The 18,871-nt window shown below is 56.2% G+C and overlaps 11 protein-coding genes and 1 non-coding gene across 12 annotated transcripts; 5 read left to right on the top strand and 7 right to left on the bottom strand.

Moving 5' to 3' along the window:
- Positions 1-573: 573 nt before the first annotated feature.
- On the bottom strand, positions 574-654 carry BP01DRAFT_t251. The gene has a single exon. It is a non-coding gene; the product is annotated as a tRNA-Ser (tRNA).
- A 589-nt stretch (positions 655-1,243) lies between these two features.
- BP01DRAFT_385433 (EthD domain-containing protein) lies at positions 1,244-1,648 on the bottom strand (the record flags this gene model as incomplete). The annotated part of the gene is made up of 1 exon (XM_025577595.1): positions 1,244-1,648. One exon carries the CDS (start codon positions 1,646-1,648, stop codon positions 1,244-1,246), a length of 405 nt encoding a protein of 134 aa, XP_025428532.1.
- Positions 1,649-2,122: 474 nt separating this feature from the next.
- On the bottom strand, positions 2,123-2,702 carry BP01DRAFT_385434 (SRPBCC domain-containing protein; the record flags this gene model as incomplete). The annotated part of the gene is made up of 2 exons (XM_025577596.1): positions 2,123-2,599; positions 2,649-2,702. The coding sequence occupies 2 exons, from the start codon at positions 2,700-2,702 to the stop codon at positions 2,123-2,125; spliced, it is 531 nt and encodes a 176-aa protein (XP_025428533.1).
- A 556-nt stretch (positions 2,703-3,258) lies between these two features.
- Positions 3,259-4,551, bottom strand: BP01DRAFT_376211 (UbiA family prenyltransferase; the record flags this gene model as incomplete). The annotated part of the gene is made up of 2 exons (XM_025576937.1): positions 3,259-4,144; positions 4,511-4,551. The coding sequence occupies 2 exons, from the start codon at positions 4,549-4,551 to the stop codon at positions 3,259-3,261; spliced, it is 927 nt and encodes a 308-aa protein (XP_025428534.1).
- A 514-nt stretch (positions 4,552-5,065) lies between these two features.
- On the top strand, positions 5,066-6,741 carry BP01DRAFT_303209 (cytochrome P450; the record flags this gene model as incomplete). The annotated part of the gene is made up of 6 exons (XM_025572108.1): positions 5,066-5,366; positions 5,441-5,633; positions 5,670-5,784; positions 5,877-6,282; positions 6,371-6,478; positions 6,551-6,741. The coding sequence occupies 6 exons, from the start codon at positions 5,066-5,068 to the stop codon at positions 6,739-6,741; spliced, it is 1,314 nt and encodes a 437-aa protein (XP_025428535.1).
- A 502-nt stretch (positions 6,742-7,243) lies between these two features.
- Positions 7,244-8,498, top strand: BP01DRAFT_359423 (class I SAM-dependent methyltransferase). The gene is made up of 3 exons (XM_025575679.1): positions 7,244-7,387; positions 7,482-7,511; positions 7,634-8,498. Exons 1-3 carry the CDS (start codon positions 7,335-7,337, stop codon positions 8,469-8,471), a joined length of 921 nt encoding a protein of 306 aa, XP_025428536.1. The 5' UTR covers positions 7,244-7,334; the 3' UTR covers positions 8,472-8,498.
- A 270-nt stretch (positions 8,499-8,768) lies between these two features.
- On the bottom strand, positions 8,769-10,236 carry BP01DRAFT_425573 (uncharacterized protein; the record flags this gene model as incomplete). Its single annotated transcript, XM_025579750.1, has 5 exons — positions 9,997-10,236; positions 9,907-9,943; positions 9,771-9,841; positions 9,338-9,711; positions 8,769-9,240 (listed from the first exon to the last, which is right to left on the bottom strand). Exons 1-5 carry the CDS (start codon positions 10,150-10,152, stop codon positions 8,769-8,771), a joined length of 1,110 nt encoding a protein of 369 aa, XP_025428537.1. The 5' UTR covers positions 10,153-10,236.
- Positions 10,237-10,841: 605 nt separating this feature from the next.
- On the top strand, positions 10,842-11,944 carry BP01DRAFT_425574 (alpha/beta hydrolase). Its single transcript, XM_025579751.1, has 2 exons — positions 10,842-11,450; positions 11,521-11,944. Exons 1-2 carry the CDS (start codon positions 10,953-10,955, stop codon positions 11,869-11,871), a joined length of 849 nt encoding a protein of 282 aa, XP_025428538.1. The 5' UTR covers positions 10,842-10,952; the 3' UTR covers positions 11,872-11,944.
- A 226-nt stretch (positions 11,945-12,170) lies between these two features.
- Positions 12,171-13,367, top strand: BP01DRAFT_359426 (Aldo/keto reductase; the record flags this gene model as incomplete). Its single annotated transcript, XM_025575680.1, has 2 exons — positions 12,171-12,440; positions 12,566-13,367. The coding sequence occupies 2 exons, from the start codon at positions 12,174-12,176 to the stop codon at positions 13,310-13,312; spliced, it is 1,014 nt and encodes a 337-aa protein (XP_025428539.1). The 3' UTR covers positions 13,313-13,367.
- A 288-nt stretch (positions 13,368-13,655) lies between these two features.
- On the top strand, positions 13,656-15,753 carry BP01DRAFT_404919 (FAD-dependent oxidoreductase). Its single transcript, XM_025578720.1, has 2 exons — positions 13,656-15,205; positions 15,269-15,753. The coding sequence occupies exons 1-2, from the start codon at positions 13,731-13,733 to the stop codon at positions 15,513-15,515; spliced, it is 1,722 nt and encodes a 573-aa protein (XP_025428540.1). The 5' UTR covers positions 13,656-13,730; the 3' UTR covers positions 15,516-15,753.
- Positions 15,754-16,062: 309 nt separating this feature from the next.
- BP01DRAFT_404921 (uncharacterized protein) lies at positions 16,063-16,749 on the bottom strand (the record flags this gene model as incomplete). Its single annotated transcript, XM_025578721.1, has 1 exon — positions 16,063-16,749. The coding sequence occupies one exon, from the start codon at positions 16,747-16,749 to the stop codon at positions 16,063-16,065; it is 687 nt and encodes a 228-aa protein (XP_025428541.1).
- An 802-nt stretch (positions 16,750-17,551) lies between these two features.
- On the bottom strand, positions 17,552-18,725 carry BP01DRAFT_346805 (cutinase-domain-containing protein). Its single transcript, XM_025573654.1, has 3 exons — positions 18,380-18,725; positions 18,134-18,321; positions 17,552-18,049 (listed from the first exon to the last, which is right to left on the bottom strand). Exons 1-3 carry the CDS (start codon positions 18,612-18,614, stop codon positions 17,699-17,701), a joined length of 774 nt encoding a protein of 257 aa, XP_025428542.1. The 5' UTR covers positions 18,615-18,725; the 3' UTR covers positions 17,552-17,698.
- Between the last annotated feature and the right edge of the window lie 146 nt (positions 18,726-18,871).

Below are 18,871 nucleotides of genomic sequence, written 5' to 3' on the forward strand. Positions count from 1 at the left end.
CGGGGAGGGGGGGGGGGGGGAGCTGAATCGTAGTCCTTACCTCAGATATAAAACGCGTCTTTTTTGCTCATTGCACTTGCTTCAGCTACAGCTACAGCCGGGCCCCATCATTACGAACCAGGGTATTTGAGAATGCGATAGGAGGCGAGTATAATTTTCCCCTTCATTGGTTGTAGCTTACCGCTTTTACAAACGACCTCCATGTGGCATCACGACGCCGCGTTGGGATACTGGACGTGTTGTATGGTCAGTCATTGCGATGAGTCCATGCCAGCGGTTTGTCCTGCAAGCTGTCGTCGTTATCTATGGGATAAAAACGCTGGGAAATAGCATTCCTGTGGGGCGTTGTATGTGTCGCATCGCGTGGGTGGTTATGTATGCGAGTCGAAGTGTACGGTATCTGAAGATCAATGGATGCGGGCAGCAAAGATGATGCCAGGCCCTGATCAATCATAAGAGTACGGGCAATTTCATCAAAGTCAGTATGGATAGTGAACGAACAAGTTTAGACCATGTTCATCCCCACCAAATGGTGACGTTCTCGTCGAAGAAAAGAACGGGCCAAAAAAGAATCGACACCTGTGAGATTCGAACTCACGCGGGCGAACCCACTGGCTTAGCAGGCCAGCACCTTAACCACTCGGTCAAAGTGTCCAATACTTGATAAGGAACGCCGATTTGATGACCATATGGGCTACAAATTCCACGCTTAGCAACAATACCAGTCGGTCGCATTGTGGGAGATTGTCGGCTATCCGCTTCCGGAGAGTTGTTTATCGCTGTTTACCCTTCGTTCAATGCTTGAGGCATGGCGTACAGCGCTCAGGTTGCTTTCTGGCACTCTCCAACATCATGGGACAGCACTGAAAGACATATTAATTGTTGCATAGGGCGGGAAAGTAACCGAGACTGAAGGTGTTGTGGTGGATGTCTGTGTCCCGGTGTCGACATGTAGATATATACTAATCATTTCTCCGAGTTTATATAAGTTATAACTATACTTTGCTTGATAATCAGCCCCTGATCTGCTCTGGATCTAGATCTTTCAAAGAAAGCTAAACGGATTCAGATAACCAGTTCATACTTTCTATCTTATATAAGACTTATACTACAACTGGGCAGGAGATAGGAAGACCTTGAGGAGACATAGAGCGAGCGACCAGATATTCTAATTACTGTAGTAGCGATACGTAGAATCCCTTTACCCCGACATTCCATCTTGCTGTTGGGCCATCAACCGAACCTACTCTACTCGGTACTGAGCAGCAACACCCATACTCTCAACCACATCCCCCAGCCACACCACCCGGAGCTTCGCGCGGTCTAGGAAGGTCTCCTCGTCGGCGGCGATCTGCGCCGCCACGTCTGGGGCGGTGATGCGAGCCTGGAAGGCTGCCAGGGCGGCATGGTCGGCGAAGGTCAACTCCGCTATGGCGTCGTAGGTGATGTCGACCGGCTGATGGAGGGGGAGGGTGTCGGAGCCGGCATCCACGAGATTGCGCGCTAGGTAGCTGCGGCGATGGGAGAGAGGAAATGTCGTGGTGGTTAACCGTTGGAGGAGGGCGACATGGGTCTCGTAGCAGTCCCGGAAGGCAGTTGGGGTGAGGGAGGGGTGGCGGTGGACGAAGACGAGGAGGCGGATAGCCATTTTGGAGGGAGGGTACTGTATGTCTGGAGATTGTGGAAGGGAAAGAGGGAATGATTAAGTTAGGGTGTGATGTCTGTTGTAGTGGTGGGGGTGAGGTCTCTCCACCGTTGTGCTGGCTTGGAGGATGTACATACTATGTAGTCTGTAGAAAGTGGCCGTGGGCTTAGGCCCAAGAGGATGGGATAGAATTAGCCTGCTAGAAGTGACTTCGAAACAAAAGTACATACCTATACTCGATACCGTGCTATAGTAGTTAGGTACCTACCTAGTAGTTGAGTTGGCCCTGACACTGGATAGGTATGTATGTATGCTGCACATCGGGGGGCTGTAAAGTTCAATACAGCATTACCAGGATACAGTACACTAATGCATACATGCCAAGGGGTCGACTAAGCCCGCCCCTGTCAATCAAATCATATTTGTCTCTCTACACTATACATCTTCATGCGCACCCCCTCTTTCTTTGCTAAGCTGCTACTGCTGCTGCTCCACATATCGCTTCAAGTCCTCATTGAATCGTTGAAATCCCGCCAACATCCTCTGTCTCCCCACGAGCGCCAGCGCCCCCGCCAGAAGACCCCCCAACTGCTCACAATGCACCAGCCGCGTTCTCTGACCTCGCTCCTGCGCCCCCTCCTCGGAAGCCGCCGCCGCCAGCGGCTCAAACCGAAAACTGTGCAAGCCGTTAAAGATCCAATTCCAGCCGAAATACCCCCGCCAAGTGAACTCGGAGGGCTCGTTCACCTCCACGATGGCGGGGTAGGGGATGTGGTCGATGGTGCAGGTGAGATGGTCGCCGGGCTGCGCGGAGAGATTCCCCCCATCGGGGAGGGTGATGGCCTGAAAGAAGCTGGTGTGATACGTGGGCAGGGCTGCAAAATCGAGGAACTTTTGATTTGGATTTGTGTTTTGGTCGAAATAAGCTAATTGGAGCAAAACGAAGGGGACTGCCTAATCGAGGGAGGCATGCGCTGTGCAGTGAAACGGGGGGGGAACTCACAGCCTTGCGGACAGCCGACGGGGCGGCTTCAATAATTATCTCGGTGAAGAGCATGGTTTCTGTGCAGGCCAAAGAAACCCATAGAAGATCAAAGTACAAGGTAAAGAGGAGAGGGGCTACCGAAGTAAGATAGAGAGGGGAACGCCCGGGATTGGGTTTTATCAGTTCGGGAGATATTGGACACGGGCAGTGGGGCTCTATTCCGGCTCTTACGGTGACGTTGCTCACGGCCCCCAAAAAGAGCTCGAGAACGATGGCTGACTTGCAGGGCGCATTTAAAGATTGGCGGAGGGGGAAATGAGGGCTGGACTATCCAGTTGTGGATCCGGAGGCTGAGGCTTACACGGTATACTTACTAGGTAGTTGGTATAAGTTAGCGTGAGGGCCGTTGACAGATAGGTCTGCATGCATGCATGCATGCATCGCAACATTAACCAAGAAGAGAACGAGCAATTATCTGATTTCTGCCTTGAATGTATTCGAATCACTTAGTCCTAGTTTAGGTGTACCGTATCTACAGTTTAACACACCTCCGGTTATTCTCCACTCCCAACTAAACCACGGAGTCTCCGTTTGCCCAGTAAAGTCTGTACCAACGGCTGCAAGAATCTCAACGGCTCCACTGCGCCATCAGTGGCATGATGTATATTGTCGACACCCAGCAATTCCAAAGCAGAAATGTGGTGCGGTCGTCTGCCTCGGTGCGCACCGTCAGGACTCGCCAGGCGACCAGATACGCCAGACCCAGGCTGGGAGCGAACAGCTCACTGCGCAACCTCCAATAGGCCGGACAGGCAATCCCCCAGCACAGCATTGCGAGGGCGACTGTCCACCGCGCAGGCGCGTCGCCAATCACTAGCGGCAGGGTACGGCGGCCGCGGACTTGGTCGCCTTGCTGGTCGTACAGGTCTTGCAGGTGCACGGTGCTGAACACGACTCCCGCGATCATAAGCAGCCATTGATCTAGTGGGGATTCGAGCGCCGTGCGGCGCAGGGGGTTATGGACGAGCAAGGGAAGTTGCTGTCCCAGGGCAACTTCCAGGGCGCCGGACAGGAAGCACACGTACCCTCCGGCGTTGATGGCGTTGCGGACCACAGGGCTCTTGTCCGCCCCGCCCAGGGTATTGTACCAGATGTCGAGGGCCAGGAGGAAGGTGGACTGCCGATGCCCGACGCGGTGGTAAAAAAGGCCGTGCAACTGGACCAGCAGGGCGAAGAAGCACATCAAAAGCCGCGCTTGGGGAGGCGAAATGCGTTTCTGAGGCATGGGTCTCCATGGCTTATTGACAGTGTCCTCCGCAATGGCGGAAGGGGTCCGTTGGTTGTTGATTGAAAAGGGGATAAAGACCAGCAACACCCAGAGCAGAATCGAGCACAGCCGCTGGAAGAGCAAGACAAATGTGATGGGGGTCGTATCCTCCAGAGTATATGCTGTCGTCGCGAGGGAGTTGAACAGCCCAAAAATCGTGCTGGGGACCACAATCGTTTTGAAGTCGCTGTAGATAAACAGATAGATGGTATAGGCGTGATAGCCACAAAAAAGCAAAGCACGAAATATGGGTTGGAAGAGGCTGAAAAATTGAAGGAGGGCGGGAGAATCCTGTGGGATCGTCAAGCTCTGGAGGCCTCGAGGAGCCCTAGCTTCCTGACCAGGCGTGATCTTGACTCTGAGTCCCTGCGTGAAGATCAGATGGTTGGCCATTTTGTTCCAGTCTTGGAGATATGATTCCGACGAGATGATGCAGCGACATTGCTGGTGTTGGGATTTGTACGGTGGTATATATAGCCACGATCGAGCTGACTGACTTCCCTGCTAGGACTGGGATGGAGGTCATTGGGGATTATGATTAGAGAGAGCATACCAACTAGCCCCCACTAGCCAAGGCAGAAAGCAGAGAGGCATGACCGTGAGACATTGTAAGCAGCATGCAAAGTGGTTAGCCAAGTAGTGTGGTGCATAGGGCGTGGAGCGAGAATTCTTCGGGTGCATATATGGGTGCCTCCCCTCGCTTTCCGCGGTGGTTTGAGCTACTACTTATCATTCAAATCACTCACCCATCTTTGCGCGATGTATACACTCCCTGCAGAGTTTGTTGCCCTTCTTGGTGGGGTTCTGGCCCACCATCTTATCTTCATTCATAACGAGTGGCATCTTCAGGTGAAGACGCTGGTTCTTACACATATAGGGATACTGGGAGGGCTGCATCTCTACCAAAAGATGTGCCAGCAGTCCGCGATCTGCCATCCCGCTTCCTCACGCCCTGAGGTCCTGCTTTCTCTTCATCTCCTCTCGCTGTTCAGCAGCATCAGTATCTATCGCTACTTCTTCCACCAACTGCGACACTTCCCTGGTCCTCGCTTAGCAGCGGTCAGCAAGCTCTGGCATGTCTGGCGATGCCGGAGCTCGCGCGGACACCATGTGCTCCACGACTGGTACCAGAAGTACGGCACTTTTGTTCGAACCGGTAGGGCACGCCTTTCCCCTGCGCTCAATCTTCGTCTATGTTGGCTTGTCTCTCACAGCAAGCAATGCAGGACCCGCAGAGATTACCGTCTTCCACCCGATGGCCCACGAAGCGATGGATGGTCCTGGCAATCAGAACACTCGTTCGGACTGGTACGACCTCCTGTACCCCCGCGTCTCGTCTATCTTCACTCGCGACCGCGAGCTCCACAACGTGCGACGAGGTATCTGGACCCATGCCTTGAGCAGTACCGGTAGGGCCCCCTCCCCCCAGCTTGCTCCCCTTTCTGCTCGTGGACGAGACAACAACTAAAACCGACACTACCAGCGATTCGGGCATATCATCCACGGATTGTGCGCAAGGTGTCTCAGCTGGTGGACCTGATCCACGAGAAAGAAGGCCAGCCCATTCTGATCAACGAGGTGATGTATTGGTTTGCCTTCGACTCGATGGGTGACTTTGCCTTCAGCGAGAACTTTGCCATGATGGAGAAGCAGGAATGGCACCGCATCATTCTGCTGTTTCGCTCCGCGCTGGCGCTGCTGGGCCCCTTCAGCCCGGCGATCTGGATCCCGCGCCTGGCCTTCGCCTTCATTCCGGGGTTGTGGTGGGCGAAATGGTGGTTTCAGATGCTGGCCTTCTGCGACCAATGCATGAAGCGACGGATGGAGGTGCGTGAATTGGAGACCTTATCATATACTACTACATACTGCCTGTGAGAGGAGCTTCTACTGACCCCTGAACCGCGCCACCACATTCACAGAGAACCGTCAAAGACAAAGACATCGCCTCGTTCTTCATCGAGGACTACAGCACCACCAGCGACAAGCGCCGCAAGCTCTGGCTCAGCGGCGACACGGCGACGCTGGTGGTGGCGGGCAGCGACACCAACGCCCCAACCCTCACCCACCTCTTCTACTTCATGGCCCGGTACCCGGAGCACACGGAGCGCATCTACGAGGAAGTCCACCGCCTGGACGCCCTGGACGATGCGGTCGGGCTCTCCAAGCTGCCACACCTGAATGGGACGATCAACGAAACCCTGCGGCTGCTCCCTGCCGTGCTGACCTTTGGATCGCGCGTCACGCCTCCCGCGGGCCTGACGATTGACGGCACGTTTATCCCAGGGGGGACGAAAGTCTGTGCCCCTCGGTATACCATTGGACGATGTATGTGCATAATTCTACCTACCAACCTTGTAACCATTACCATTCATGTCTCTGTCAGCATCAATCCATCTAACAGACTAACCCCCAGTGGAATCCGCATACGCCCGACCGGAAGAGTTCATCCCCGAACGTTGGTATAGCCAACCCGAATTGGTCCGCAACCGGCGGGCATTCGCCCCCTTTGGAGTGGGTAAGTGTTTACCTATGCTGTGAGATGGAAGGCACACTCCGGTTGAGCAAATCAGCTAAACAACCGCATCCACTACAGGCCAAACAAGCTGCGTGGGCAAGAATTTGGCGCTGACGCAGATCCGGCTGGTGGTGGCGGCGCTCGTGACGCGGTATCGCATTGGCTTTGCGGCCGGTAGCCCTAACGGGGAGGAGGTCGAGGCGCAAATGAAGGATCAATTAACCGCACAGCCGGGGCCGTGCTGGTTGGAATTCACCCCGAGGGGTTGATTGGGGGTGTGAGGGGAAGAGAGAGAGAGAGAGAGAGAGAGAGAGAGAGAGAGACTAGCAGGGATGGTCAATTGAGGTACCAGGTACGGAGTACTCCGTAATTAGATATGTAGGTGATTCATGACCATGCATCAGCCCCAATACGACCTGCCGTATGAGGAAAAGAGTACCCATATGTGATATATCTAATCTAGTGTCTGTGACAAGATGAAACCATGAGCTAGACAAAATCCTGTTACGTATTCTCTTTATCGTAGTCGAGTGCCGAACCGAGCTGACAGCTTGAGCCTACCTACTCAGCCTCTTGACTAGTATGTGGGAGTGGGGGTAACAATCCATCACCCGAGGTCCAACCAACAAACAACAGTCAATATGTATGACTGCCAACGTCAGATTATAGCGCCTGCAACTAATTGCAGCCAAGGGCGCCTCGGGGCTATCGAAATGCATAAGAAGACGGATCTGAGTCTCGGTGGATGAGGAGCAGACTACCTATGCGAGACCGGGCAGATCTTTTCTGGTATCTCTCGTGTCGTCTCTATACTACTTCCTTCTTTTCGTGTTTCTCCCCTCTCCAGGAAAAGCTAGCCAAAATGTCGGACGTCTACGCGAAGAACCTGCAGCGCGATGTGGAGGAGTCCCAGCGGTAAGCCGATCCTGTCTCTACTACTACGTTTCGTAGTCGTAGTAATTTATATTCCTATCTCACTTACATCATACATGATAACGACAATTTCAAGGCTCGACGAGCAATTCGATCTGCTGACTGAGTAAGCAATCCTGCCTTCCTTCCCGCAGGCAGCCACTGCAGGCACGAACTCGGAATCCTACAAGGCTGCTTGCGTACTTCGGCTGATGCAGCTTGTGGACCAACTACTAACTACTAAACTAGAAATCTGGGTTATCTGATCCACCCGGAAGTCCTCGAATCACTGACTGCCCAAAACGCCTCAACCAATCCTCCCACCCCATTTAGGATCGCAGATCTCGCCACCGGCACGGCACGCTTTCTCCGACAAGTCGCAGCCTCGCCGCCAGACCCCCTCTTAGCCCACGCCCTCCTCGACGGCAGCGACCTCTCAGTGGCCCTATTCCCAACGCCGCAAGAAGAACAACCATCACCATCACCCTCCCGCATCACCCTCCACCAGCACGACATCCGCGCCCCGATCCCTTCTGAGTGGGAAGCACGCTACGACCTCGTGCACGTGCGCCAAGTGGCCGCGGGGCTGGCGCCCGAGGACTGGATCCCCGTCGTCTCGAACCTGGCCCGGCTGCTCAAGCCCGGGGGCGCCATGCAGTGGGAGGAGTGCAACTTCAGCAACGTGGTGCACCTGCGCGGGGGCTCGGTGGCAGAGTGCACGGTCGCGGCCGCCCGCCGCCTGGGCCAGCTGTTCCAGCACGGACTGAGGGACCACTTCGCGCACGGCTGGGACCGGTTGGAGACCGCGATGCGGGCGGCGGGGCTACAGCAGGTGGACGGCGAGAGGGTCAGTGCCGATCGGGTGCCCGCCACCCGTCGGGCGCTGACCGCGAACGGAATGGCGGTCATCCGACGGTGGGCAGCAGCGAAGGCGCGGGCGGGGGAATTACGGGAGATTCGCTCCGGAGAATTGGTCTCGTTGGAGGAGGTGGAGGCGTTGGGGGTGCAGGCGGAGAAAGATATTGCGTCGGGGTGTTATGTGCGCTTTGATATTCATGCCGCATGGGGGTTTCGGCCGGTGGAGTAGTTGTTTGGGGATATTTCTATGGGTTGAATGAACTCATTGTCTAGTGCAGTCTTGCTTTTAGTCTCTAGTCACTCACTGCATATACTACTGTATACTTGGTTGGTTCAATTGAGTAGTGTTGTGTTTTACAGTACAGTACTGTATATACATCCATACAATACAAATGTCCGCGGAATACCTTCTAAGAACTACTGTATCCACCTCGCTCGACGGAGGACTCCCTACTCTCAGACTTCTTGGACTATCATCACACCGAGTCAAAAAACGAGAAAAATATACTAATAAAAATAATCTACACTAGTACTCCCCACCGACCCCTCTCTCACCACCTGCACTCTCCAAGATGCACCGCTCACTCTGCACCCGAATCTCCCCGCGCATCCCACCCTCCTGCTCACCCTCCCGCGAAACAATCTGCGTCTGCTGGATGGTGTGGGCCCCGTTTTTCGCCATCCCCAAATCCTCATCCACCGAGCCGAGCAACGTGGTGTCGAGCTGCAATTTGCGCCGGGGCCAGGAGCGGCCCGAGGAGCCAAACGTGCGCAGCGCACGCTGGTCGCTGGCTTTTCGGTGGTCATCCCCGCGGCTGTACTTGGGGGCGCCGCGGAACCGGGCGATGAGGGGCCCCAGCGTCGGCGCGCACGAGACGAGAATCCCGCACGAGATCTCCGCCGCGATCAGGATGGAGGCGTCCAGGGCGCAATAGGTCACGTTGGTGGCCTCGCAGAGCTTGGTTTGCATAATGCGCGCGATGTTGACGCCGGCGGTTCTGTGTCGGGGGGGTTAGCTACTGGATCGCATGACTTTATGCGTATGTATGTATGCGAGCGAAAGAAACAGAACGACGATGAAGGGCACACACTCACACCAACCCAAATAGAAACGCCACCGTGACTCCGACTTTCTTCTCCTTGGGCATCTGCAGCTGCCAGATAATCGGCATGGGGAGGGTCACAATCAGCAGATCCACCGCCAGGTTGAACCCGGCCGAGGCGTACTCAGTCTGCGTGACGTTGCCGCACGTTTTGGCAACGGTCACATCCCAGTTGGCGCGGATCGGACGGCAGAGCAGCGTGATGGTCAGCAGCGAGGCGATCAAGTACAGCACCACGATCACCATGATGACGATCGTGCTCCAGCGGAACCAGGTGCCCCGGAACAGCTCCAGGTAGAAGCATAGAATCGCCAGTCGGAAGCTGGCCACCGCGATGGTGAAGAACCATTCCGACGCGAAGAATACCTGCGGAGTACGGACTTAGTCGAATGAAGTCTTTCACTGTAACGCTTGTGTGGACTGACCTTCAGCGATAGCGTCAGTTTGTCCATCGGCACGGTTGTGATGTTCCACCCATATCCCCCGTCCACAATCCCTAGAGGGCGGCAGTCAGTCGAGGATGATGTTGGAAGCAACGTGGGAGTAAGCCTCGGGTCTTACCGACGAAGACGTCGATCAAATAGAAAGTCAACATCGCCTGGAGAAGAGTCAGTCTTCGTGCCTCATGCTGCCTGCTGAGAGGCCACATACCAAGGTGAGCGCTGTCAGGTAGTCATGACTCTTCCAGGTGCTCTTGCGAATACGAATGGCAATCGCCCGCAAGGCGACGGCGATGGCGCTCAGCGCCCATAGCACTACGGCCGTCGCAATGAACTTGGAGCCCCGTCTTTCGTCCTCGGGTGTCATTCTGGGCAGCGAGGGGAGGTATGGAAGCCAACTGGTGCCTCAGACAAAGAGCAAAGACAATGACAGAGAGAGAAGAGGACAAACCCATGGTCCTGCAGGAAGAACGGCAAGGCCACCACCTTCAAGTAGTATGTACCATGATCAAGGATTGGTTGCTAGTTCTCTCAGTGTAGGCTGTGTTGCAGCATTTTGGGGGTTGGCAGCGCTGCGTACAGTATCATGCATGCACTGCAATTGCAGAGCAGGCGTGGAAGAGCTTAGCGCTTACCCTAAAGATGCAGCTTATACGGAGTACACAGTATTACAGGCAGTACCACCACCTCGTCCAAAAATCAGGTCAGATGGTGATTGGGGGCCAATTTTACCCCTTCTCGATAAGTTATGGAGTAGTTATTACTTTCATTGGTTTGGGACGGACGAACTACACTAAGTGAGGGGCTGAGACTAAGAATGGGGCCTGAAATTGGTTTGTATGTACTCTGTAGTACCCGAGATTCACCGGCTGAAGCGGCTAAGAATGCCTTGCATTTTTAGTGGCATGTAAGATTCACTCCCAAAGGATCTAAATGCACTAATGAACAAAAACAGGTTAGGGCTTACTGTCCAGTTCTTTGTTGTTCCTGCGATCGACCATGGTTTTAAAACCCCCTCCGACATGGCTAGTAGCTGGATCTCTCTGGTTTCCTCTTCCTGCTCTACACCACCAAAAGGCTTTCTCGTTCTGCCTTCTCTTGCCCCCAAGCCCAACCAGTGCCTTGTCTGTGGATTGCCTTTCATCATCTTTATTGTCATAATAAATCATGTCTGCCAATGAGAACGCACGCTTGGCCGTGGTGATCTGCACGGGTTCCTATCACACCCCCGCCCCCTACGAAGCCCTCATGCAGGCCTTGCAGTCCAGCGGGTTCGAGGCCTATTGTCCGCTGCGACCAACATGCGACCTGAGCAAGCTGCACGTGGGAGACGTCACCCACCCTGACTTCGATCTGGGACCTCCTCCGGAGGGGTATCCTACGGATCTGGACGACGTTCAGGTGGTGGACGAGGTGTTGACCAAGCTCATCGAGCAGGAAGGCAAGGAGGTGCTTCTGCTCGCCCATTCGTCCGGGGGCACGATCGCCTCGCAGGCGGCTGTTCCTCGGCTGCAGTCTAAGGCTCGCCAGGCTAATGATCAGCCGGGAGGCGTGATTGGCATCTTCTACGTTGGTGCCTTTGTCGTGCCTGTCGGCGAATCGGTCCACACCTTCTTCCAACCCAAGGAGGGGCCCGTTGTAACCCCCCCATTTATGCAGTTTCACGTAAGTGATTGAATATTCCCCCGAATCCGGTGCCCCTCCCATGAACCTAATTGACCCCCATGGGACTCAGAAACATGGTGTTCGTGGGCTGGGAACCATCGTTGAAGCGCACAAGTACCTGTTCCACGACCTGCCCGCGGACGAAGCGGCCAAATGGACGGCGACGCTGACTGCATCTCCGGTCAACACCGGGGTGTTGACCAATGATGCCTACTCCGCCCTCCCCTGCGCATACTTGGTCTTGGATAACGACCAGACCTTGCCCCCCGCCTACCAGGAGATGATGATTGCTTTGCAGGCAGAGAAGGGCAACACCTTCACCGTCTATCACGCCCCCTCGGGTCACTCTCCCCACCTCAGTTGGACGGGGCCTTTGGTCAGCCAAGTGAGGGCATTCATTAACCAGTGCCGCCGGGACTAGTCCGGCCCCGCTAGGTTTAGTGTTGTTTGCGGCCATGTAATTAATTAGTGCAATCGATCGAATTTCTTTGAACCAACAAAGACACAATGCGGTGGGACCGAGTCTACTGACTACTAGTAGGGTAGAAATATACAAGGGTCACTCGTCGCATCACGCAACTCGACCCTTTAAATCCCCCAACATCCCCCATTCACCCGGTCCTTGTCTACCCTCGTTGTCCTTCTTGGTATTGGTAGCATCCACCCTTCTCCCCTGTTACCCAGTATCGATCACCCATGATGTCGTCTGCTCCCGAGTATGTCATGGGCACCCAAGGGTTCGCTGGCGCCTGGACCCGAGAGACTGTGGGATCGCTGGTCGATCGGCTGGAGGCGGCGGGAATCCGCCACTACGACACAGCTCTACTTTATCCTGTCACCAACTCTGGGGCCGCCGAACGCCTCCTGGGCAGCATCCGTCAACCTGAGTTCGTCATTGACACCAAGATTCTCTTCCGACCGGAAGCCTTGCGCCGAGAGAACATGGAGGAGTCGATCCGCAAAAGCTTGGAAAACCTCGGCGTCCCCAAGGTAGATACTAGATAGATAGATCCATCCCTTCCTCATCCTCTGTCTCCCTTTTTCCCGTTCGTTCCTCCGACCAGAAAACCCGGTCACTGATTCATATCTATTTGGTTTGCCCCCGGTTCCCATAGGTCACGACCCTCTACGCGCATGCCCCGGACCAAGCCACCCCGATCGCCGAACAGGCGGCCAACTTCGATTACTTCCACCGGGCGGGTTACTTTGAGCAACTGGGCCTCTGCAACTACTCGCCCGCGCAGCTGAGCGAATGGATCGAGGTCGCGCAGGCGCACGGGTACATCCTGCCGCGGATCTACCAAGGCCAGTACAACATCTTCTGCCGTGACTATGAGACCACGCTGTTCCCGCTGCTGCGCCAACACCAGATCCGTTTCGTGGCCAACTCGCCCCTGGCCGGCGGGTTTGCGACGGGCAAGCTCACCTTCGCGCAGACGGCGGCGCAGCTGCAGGGCACGCGGTTCGAGCCGGCCGATGGCAACATGATCGGGTTCTTGTTCCGGATGTGGTACGACAAGCCCGCCTTTCATGAGGCGGTGCGCCAGCTCCAGGCGGCGGTAGAGGAGGAGGAGGAGAAGAAGGAGGAGGAGAAGAAGGAGGAGGAGAAGAAGGAGGAGAAGGACTCTGCGACCTCCCGTCTGGCCCAGACGGCGCTGCGCTGGCTCCTGTTTCACTCTGGACTGCAGAGCACGGACGCGGTGGCCATTGGGCCCAGCTCAGTGACGCAGCTGGACGAGTACTTGACTGCACGCAAAGCGGGACCTCTCTCGGCGAAGCTGGCGAGGCGGATTGACGAGTTGTATGCGCCCTTGCGGGAGGAAGCGGCTCCGTTGGTGCAGGTCGGCTGGTGGTCCCAGTAATTGATTTGTATGTACAGTACATGATTATGATAGGTAGTCTAGTGCAGTTGGTGATAGCGATATGCATGAACGCTACGCTGCTAGTCTAGAATGCCAGTTCGTGGCTGCACAGCCTTCCCCTCCAGGGGCCTCGATGGGGGCCAAAAGTGCCGTCGAGCCGATTGCTTATTCCTCCCTTACGGCCGGTAGCCAGGGCGTGTGCACTGATCGTGCAGAGCTGGGAAGAACCGGGATGTGATTATACGTATAGTAGAAAACGCGACTGAGGAGGCATGTAGGTGTATAAATTACCCTCCTCCTCTCCTCGGGGGGAGGCTGCACAGGAAGCATATAGGGTCAAAAGCACCGCTTTTCTTTTACTAAACTCCCGGACGGTGTTTTTCTTCTGCGTTTGGAACCTTTTTCTTGACTGCAAGTCATGGCATCTCATCTCCTCCGGTACCTGCGCTGTGCCTTCTTCTTCCTCCTCCTCCTCCAGCTCTCCCTGGCGTCTCCCACCCCGAACCCGAACGAAGATTGCTACTGCTTCCCCGGGGAGTCCTGCTGGCCCACTCCTGCGCAATGGGCCGAGTTCAATCGCACGGTAGACGGCCGTCTGATCGCGACCACCCCGATCGGCAGCGTCTGTCATGTCGACAACCCGTGGACGGGCTACAACGTGACGGAGTGCAACGCCCTGCGTGCCAATTGGGACTTCCCCCACACGCACTATGAAAGCTCATCCTCCGTGATGGCTGGGTTGTACGCCAACCAGAGCTGCGACCCCTTCCTCGGTCCGGCCTCGCGCTGCATCGTGGGCACCTACGTGCAGTACGCGGTGCGCGCCGAGTCGGCCGCGGACATCCAGCAGACGCTGGCCTTCACACGCGCGCATCACATCCGCATCGTCGTGCGCAACACCGGCCACGACTACCTGGGCAAATCCACGGGGGCGGGGGCGGTCGCCATCTGGACACATCACTTAAAGACGATCGACTTCCTCGACGAGTACCGCTCGCCCAGCTACCGCGGGCCTGCCGTGCGCGTCGGGGCGGGGGTGCAGATCTTCGAGGCCAACGCCGCCGCCAGCCGGCGCAACCTGACCGTCGTCGGGGGCAACTGCCGCAGTGTCGGGCTGGCGGGCGGATACAGCCAGGGCGGGGGCCACGGCCAGCTGGTGTCCCGCCATGGGCTGGCAGCCGACCAGGTGCTGGAGTGGGAGGTGGTGACCGCGACCGGCGATCACCTCGTGGCCACGCCGCACAACCGCCACGCCGACCTGTACTGGGCGCTGGCCGGCGGCGGCGGCGGCACCTACGCGGTCGTCCTCGCCATGACCAGCCGCGCCCACCGCGAGCTGCCCACCGCCGCCGCCACCCTTGCCTTTGCCGCGCCCGCTGCCGCCAACCACTCCGCCGCCCTGGCCGCCCTGGCCGCCTACAACACCGTTGTCGACCTCTTCTTCAACAGCACGCTGGGCCCGCTGCTGGACGCCCGCGGCGCCGCGATCTGGGAGCTCACCGCCGCGGGCTTCAGCGCCACCCCGCTCACCCTCCCCGGCGGCACGCAGCCCCAGCTGCAGCGCCTCCTGGACCCGATGCTCGCCGCCCTCACCCGCCTCCGGGTGCCCTACACCTACTCTATCGCCGCCTTCCCCACCTTTTACACAAGCTTCGAGACCATGTCCCCCGACGTCAACATCTCCGCCTACAACCTCGGCGGTCGGCTGCTCCCGCGCCGTCTCCTCGACTCCGACCCCGCCATCCTCGTCGACCGCTTCCGCTCGATCCTCGCCTCCGGCGCCGTGCTGTCCGGCGTCTCCGTCAATGCCTCGCGGGAGCTGCCGCGCAATACCCCGCCGAATGCCGTGAATCCCGCGTGGCGGGACGCGGCCATTGATCTGGTGATCGGGACGTATGTTTCTGGTTGGCCCCTTTCCATCCTGCACCCCACCCCCCCGGCTGATGACCAGGATAGAGCCTACAGCGAGACCAACACCACCCTCAATACCCTCAACCAGCAACTCATCACCGACACGCTGCTGCCCCCGCTCGAGGAACTCACCCCCGGCGGTGGCGCGTACCTCAACGAGGCGGACGCCCACCAGCCCGATTGGCAGCATGTCTTCTACGGCGAGAACTATGCCCAGCTGTGCAGCATTAAGCGGCGGTATGATCCCGAGGGTATCTTTTATGCGCGGACGGCAGTCGGGAGTGAGTCGTAGGTGGAGAGACTGGATGGGCGGTTGTGTCGACGACGGATGTAGAGTCGTTGTTGTTGTTATTGTTGCTTTTATTATGAATGCTGTTGTAATGCTCAACGCCTAGAATGCAAAGGGGGCGTGCGTGCCCTAATCTCAGTGTATGTGTGTAACTGACTGGGCATGATAATTGTTGAATCATGCCAAGCAAAAGACGCTGCTTTTAAGCTTGTGTAAATCCGTTCCTATGGCCAAAAGCCAGTTTCTGCCGGTGTGGAATTGCTGATTGTGTGGTGATGTGTGGGTCCAAAAGCAGAAGCTTTACTAGCATGATTACCTGGCGGTTTATCGATCTCTCGCCGTGATAGAGTTATAGTTTAGCGGTACAAAGTAAAGTTACGGGAACAGGACAGTCATTATTATACTACGGTGCGCTAGATAGCATCACCATCAACTTGTGAAAGAAACTCTTCCATTTAGCTTCAGCATTGAGTATATAACCTGCGGTTCGTGCGCAAGAAAAGGATAGATCAACACAGCTTCCGTTGCTGCCCGGACCTCTCTCAGAGAATTAGTATTCGCCACTCAACTCAAATCGCGTTTTCTTTGAACTGAAGGTCAATGGCAGTTCATCCAGCAGATCCCGCAGCGCCTCGATGTTGTTATCCGCCTCCACACTCACGGCGTCCAGATCCGCCTCTTCCCAGCCCCGCCAGCGCCCGATATAGAACTTGAACACCGAGAGAAACAGCGCCAGATGACCGTCATCCAGAGACGCCTGGAAAAACCCCTCGCAACCACCCAGCTCCCAGTCCGAGGTTTCCTCGACCACCTGCGCCAGGTCCCTCGCCCTCGGCGACGGCTCCCAGTACAGATACAGCGCATTGCCCACGATTGCCACCCCGAAGAACGGGAGTTCGCGGGTCGGGGTCGCGGGCGGCCAGAGATTCTCCATGTATTGCTTGCAGCGAGCCACGCCCGGGATTCCGGTCTTCACGTTGGGGCTGACCAGGCAGAGAATGAGGATGGCTTCGCCGTTGGCGGTGGCAACGCGGATCGCCTCCACGAAGGTCGGGTTCTCGTCGTGCTGCGAAGGTAGGATGGTCACGTCGTTCTTACTCCGGCAGGGAATCGGGTCAGTGACTGTCACCTCGTAGTCTTCCTGCGCGGGGAAACATTGTCCGAGGTAGCGGGCCCAGAGGGATGCGGAGGCTGTGGGTGGGATGTTGTTCCATCTGATCTTTTTCGACTCGGCCATGTCTGCTTCCCTGTCGCTATGTCCTTGATGCAAACTTGGTCGGTCGTTCGGTAGTGCTCGGGTGCTTGCTTTGCAGTCTTGTGAACGTGAGTATTGAGCTGAGATGGTAAGGGGTAGAGAGGACGGAAGGGGGAGCAGAGAGAAGGATTTTATATGTCTGTGGAGCTCGAGGGATGTTCTGAACCCGTTGTGACTCGTTCTGTAGTACTCTGGATTTCAAGTTCGGTCATCCCTTGTCGCAATCCCTAGAACAAACGGCGTTGAAGGGTATTTTCCCTGTCCATAAGGAAAAGCAAGATAACGACAGTGTACACAAAGGCCTTTGTGTTCACATCCCGCTCACCTTCTGACTACTACCACTAACTGTAGTACTCAAAGACCCCTCTCGGGGTTAGAGGGGATCTCCTTCCCAGCCACCAATCTCACGAATACATCCATGGCATCAGCGCCAGAATCTCCCCCGTCTGTGCATTCGACCTTGGAGTTTCGCAATCCACCGCTAGTTGGGGACGCAGCATTTGTCGCAGCGGAAGCAGTCCCCAAACAGCAGTGCTGGTAATCCGGGTTTGGGGTATCGGCGGAAACCAGGTCAATGCCAGAGAAGCCATATTCTTGAGTCTGTCCCATTGAGAGAATACCCAGAAGGGGAGATTGATCTCTCTCTTTCTTTCACTTTCCAACTTACCAGTGACTTCTGAGCTCTCAAACCCCGGACGTACACTTCATTGTACCTTAATACAAGGCGAACCAGATTCTAGCCCGGCAAGTATCCCAGCTATAGAGAACAGAATTAATTATTTTTGATTAGACTCTAACCCCAGTGCATATTCCCAAGCACGGGGGTCTCTCTTATATACACCACAGGACCAAACCCAAACACTGCCGTTTCTCGCCACTCTCCGGACTTCCCCCCAGGACACATCGCGTAGTGAACTCCGCGAGAAATCCTTTACAGACCGACCGCGCTAATCAAGAACTGCGCCGCGGTCTGCGCATCGTCGCCGTAGGACAGGTGGGCCGAGACATCGCTGCCGTTCTCGCAGACGGGATCGCCGGTGGCGCAGAACTCCTTCACCTTGGAGGAGCTGAGGTTATCGATCGACTCGGCCTTGAGCGGGTCACCGAAGAGTACAGCTGCCTGGATTTCGCCGGAGCTCAGCGAGCTAGCAGCGTTGTGTACTACCATGGCGCCCTGCGAGTAGCCACCCACCACGACTATAGTGTTGGGACATTGGCTGATGGCTTGCTTGACCAACGAAGCCATGGTGGGGCCGCCTTCAGCACCCATGCTCTCGTTACCCTGTTGAATAGTCGGTTAGTGTGGAGGCCGAAGTGGGAGAATGTAAGGAAGATTGGTGGAGAGGGGTGGGATGGGGGAACATACGGCCCAGTCGGCAGCGTAATCGACGCCCTGCACGGCGACATTGTTGCTGGTCAGCGACTGCAGGTCAGCAGCCACCTCCGGCCCGACGATAGTGCCCATGTTTCCAGTCTCGGAGGTTCCGCGGGCGAAGATGAAGGTGAGCTCCTTGCAGCCGGTGTTGTCGGTGACATCGTTGGCGGTGGAGGAATCTAGTGAGGGTTTGTCAGGATGAGAGTCGTGCTTTTAAATGGGAAAGGACCCGCGTACCAGTCGTAGCACGACCGAAGAGGCTGCTGAGGCCACTGGTGGTGCTGTCACTGCTGGGGAACAGCGATTCCAGGGCACCCAGACCGTCGCTGGTGCTGGTGCCGGTGCTGGCGCCACTGACCGGGAACAGAGATTCCAGGGTAGTCAGGTCAACGGTGCTGGTGCCGGTGCTGACGCTACCGGTCGGGGCGCCCAGGGCGGTGGTAAGCAGAGAGAGAGCAATGACCGACTTCATTGTGAAATGCAAGACAAGATTGATTGCAAAAGAAATCAAAAAAGAACGTGATAATTGATTGGGTAACGAGGGTAGAACGAGCACAGCTCTGTCTGATTGCAAAGAACGATGGGAATGATGGAGAGAGAAGGATGGAGAGAACAGGGCATCTTTCGCTCTTTTATTCTCCCGCACCAGTACACCCAAGTCTCAAAGTTGAGGCCATCCAAGGCTCAATAAACAGGGAAAGCTCCATTGGATTGGGCGTGTTTCAAAGC

Source organism: Aspergillus saccharolyticus (genome assembly GCF_003184585.1).
Source record: "Aspergillus saccharolyticus JOP 1030-1 unplaced genomic scaffold BP01scaffold_34, whole genome shotgun sequence".
In the NCBI taxonomy this organism is placed as follows: domain Eukaryota; kingdom Fungi; phylum Ascomycota; class Eurotiomycetes; order Eurotiales; family Aspergillaceae; genus Aspergillus; species Aspergillus saccharolyticus.

Excerpts from the sequence above, each read along its gene's own strand:
- BP01DRAFT_359423 (XM_025575679.1), top strand. The coding sequence starts at position 7,335 with ATGTCGGACGTCTACGCGAAGAACCTGCAGCGCGATGTGGAGGAGTCC. Across the intron at positions 7,388-7,481 it reads GATGTGGAGGAGTCCCAGCG|GCTCGACGAGCAATTCGATC; the intron begins GTAAGCCGATCC and ends GACAATTTCAAG. Across the intron at positions 7,512-7,633 it reads CAATTCGATCTGCTGACTGA|AAATCTGGGTTATCTGATCC; the intron begins GTAAGCAATCCT and ends CTACTAAACTAG.
- BP01DRAFT_425574 (XM_025579751.1), top strand. The coding sequence starts at position 10,953 with ATGTCTGCCAATGAGAACGCACGCTTGGCCGTGGTGATCTGCACGGGT. Across the intron at positions 11,451-11,520 it reads CCCCATTTATGCAGTTTCAC|AAACATGGTGTTCGTGGGCT; the intron begins GTAAGTGATTGA and ends CATGGGACTCAG.
- BP01DRAFT_404919 (XM_025578720.1), top strand. The coding sequence starts at position 13,731 with ATGGCATCTCATCTCCTCCGGTACCTGCGCTGTGCCTTCTTCTTCCTC. Across the intron at positions 15,206-15,268 it reads ATTGATCTGGTGATCGGGAC|AGCCTACAGCGAGACCAACA; the intron begins GTATGTTTCTGG and ends TGACCAGGATAG.
- BP01DRAFT_346805 (XM_025573654.1), bottom strand. The coding sequence starts at position 18,614 with ATGAAGTCGGTCATTGCTCTCTCTCTGCTTACCACCGCCCTGGGCGCC. Across the intron at positions 18,322-18,379 it reads CTTCGGTCGTGCTACGACTG|ATTCCTCCACCGCCAACGAT; the intron begins GTACGCGGGTCC and ends AACCCTCACTAG. Across the intron at positions 18,050-18,133 it reads ATTACGCTGCCGACTGGGCC|GGTAACGAGAGCATGGGTGC; the intron begins GTATGTTCCCCC and ends ACTATTCAACAG.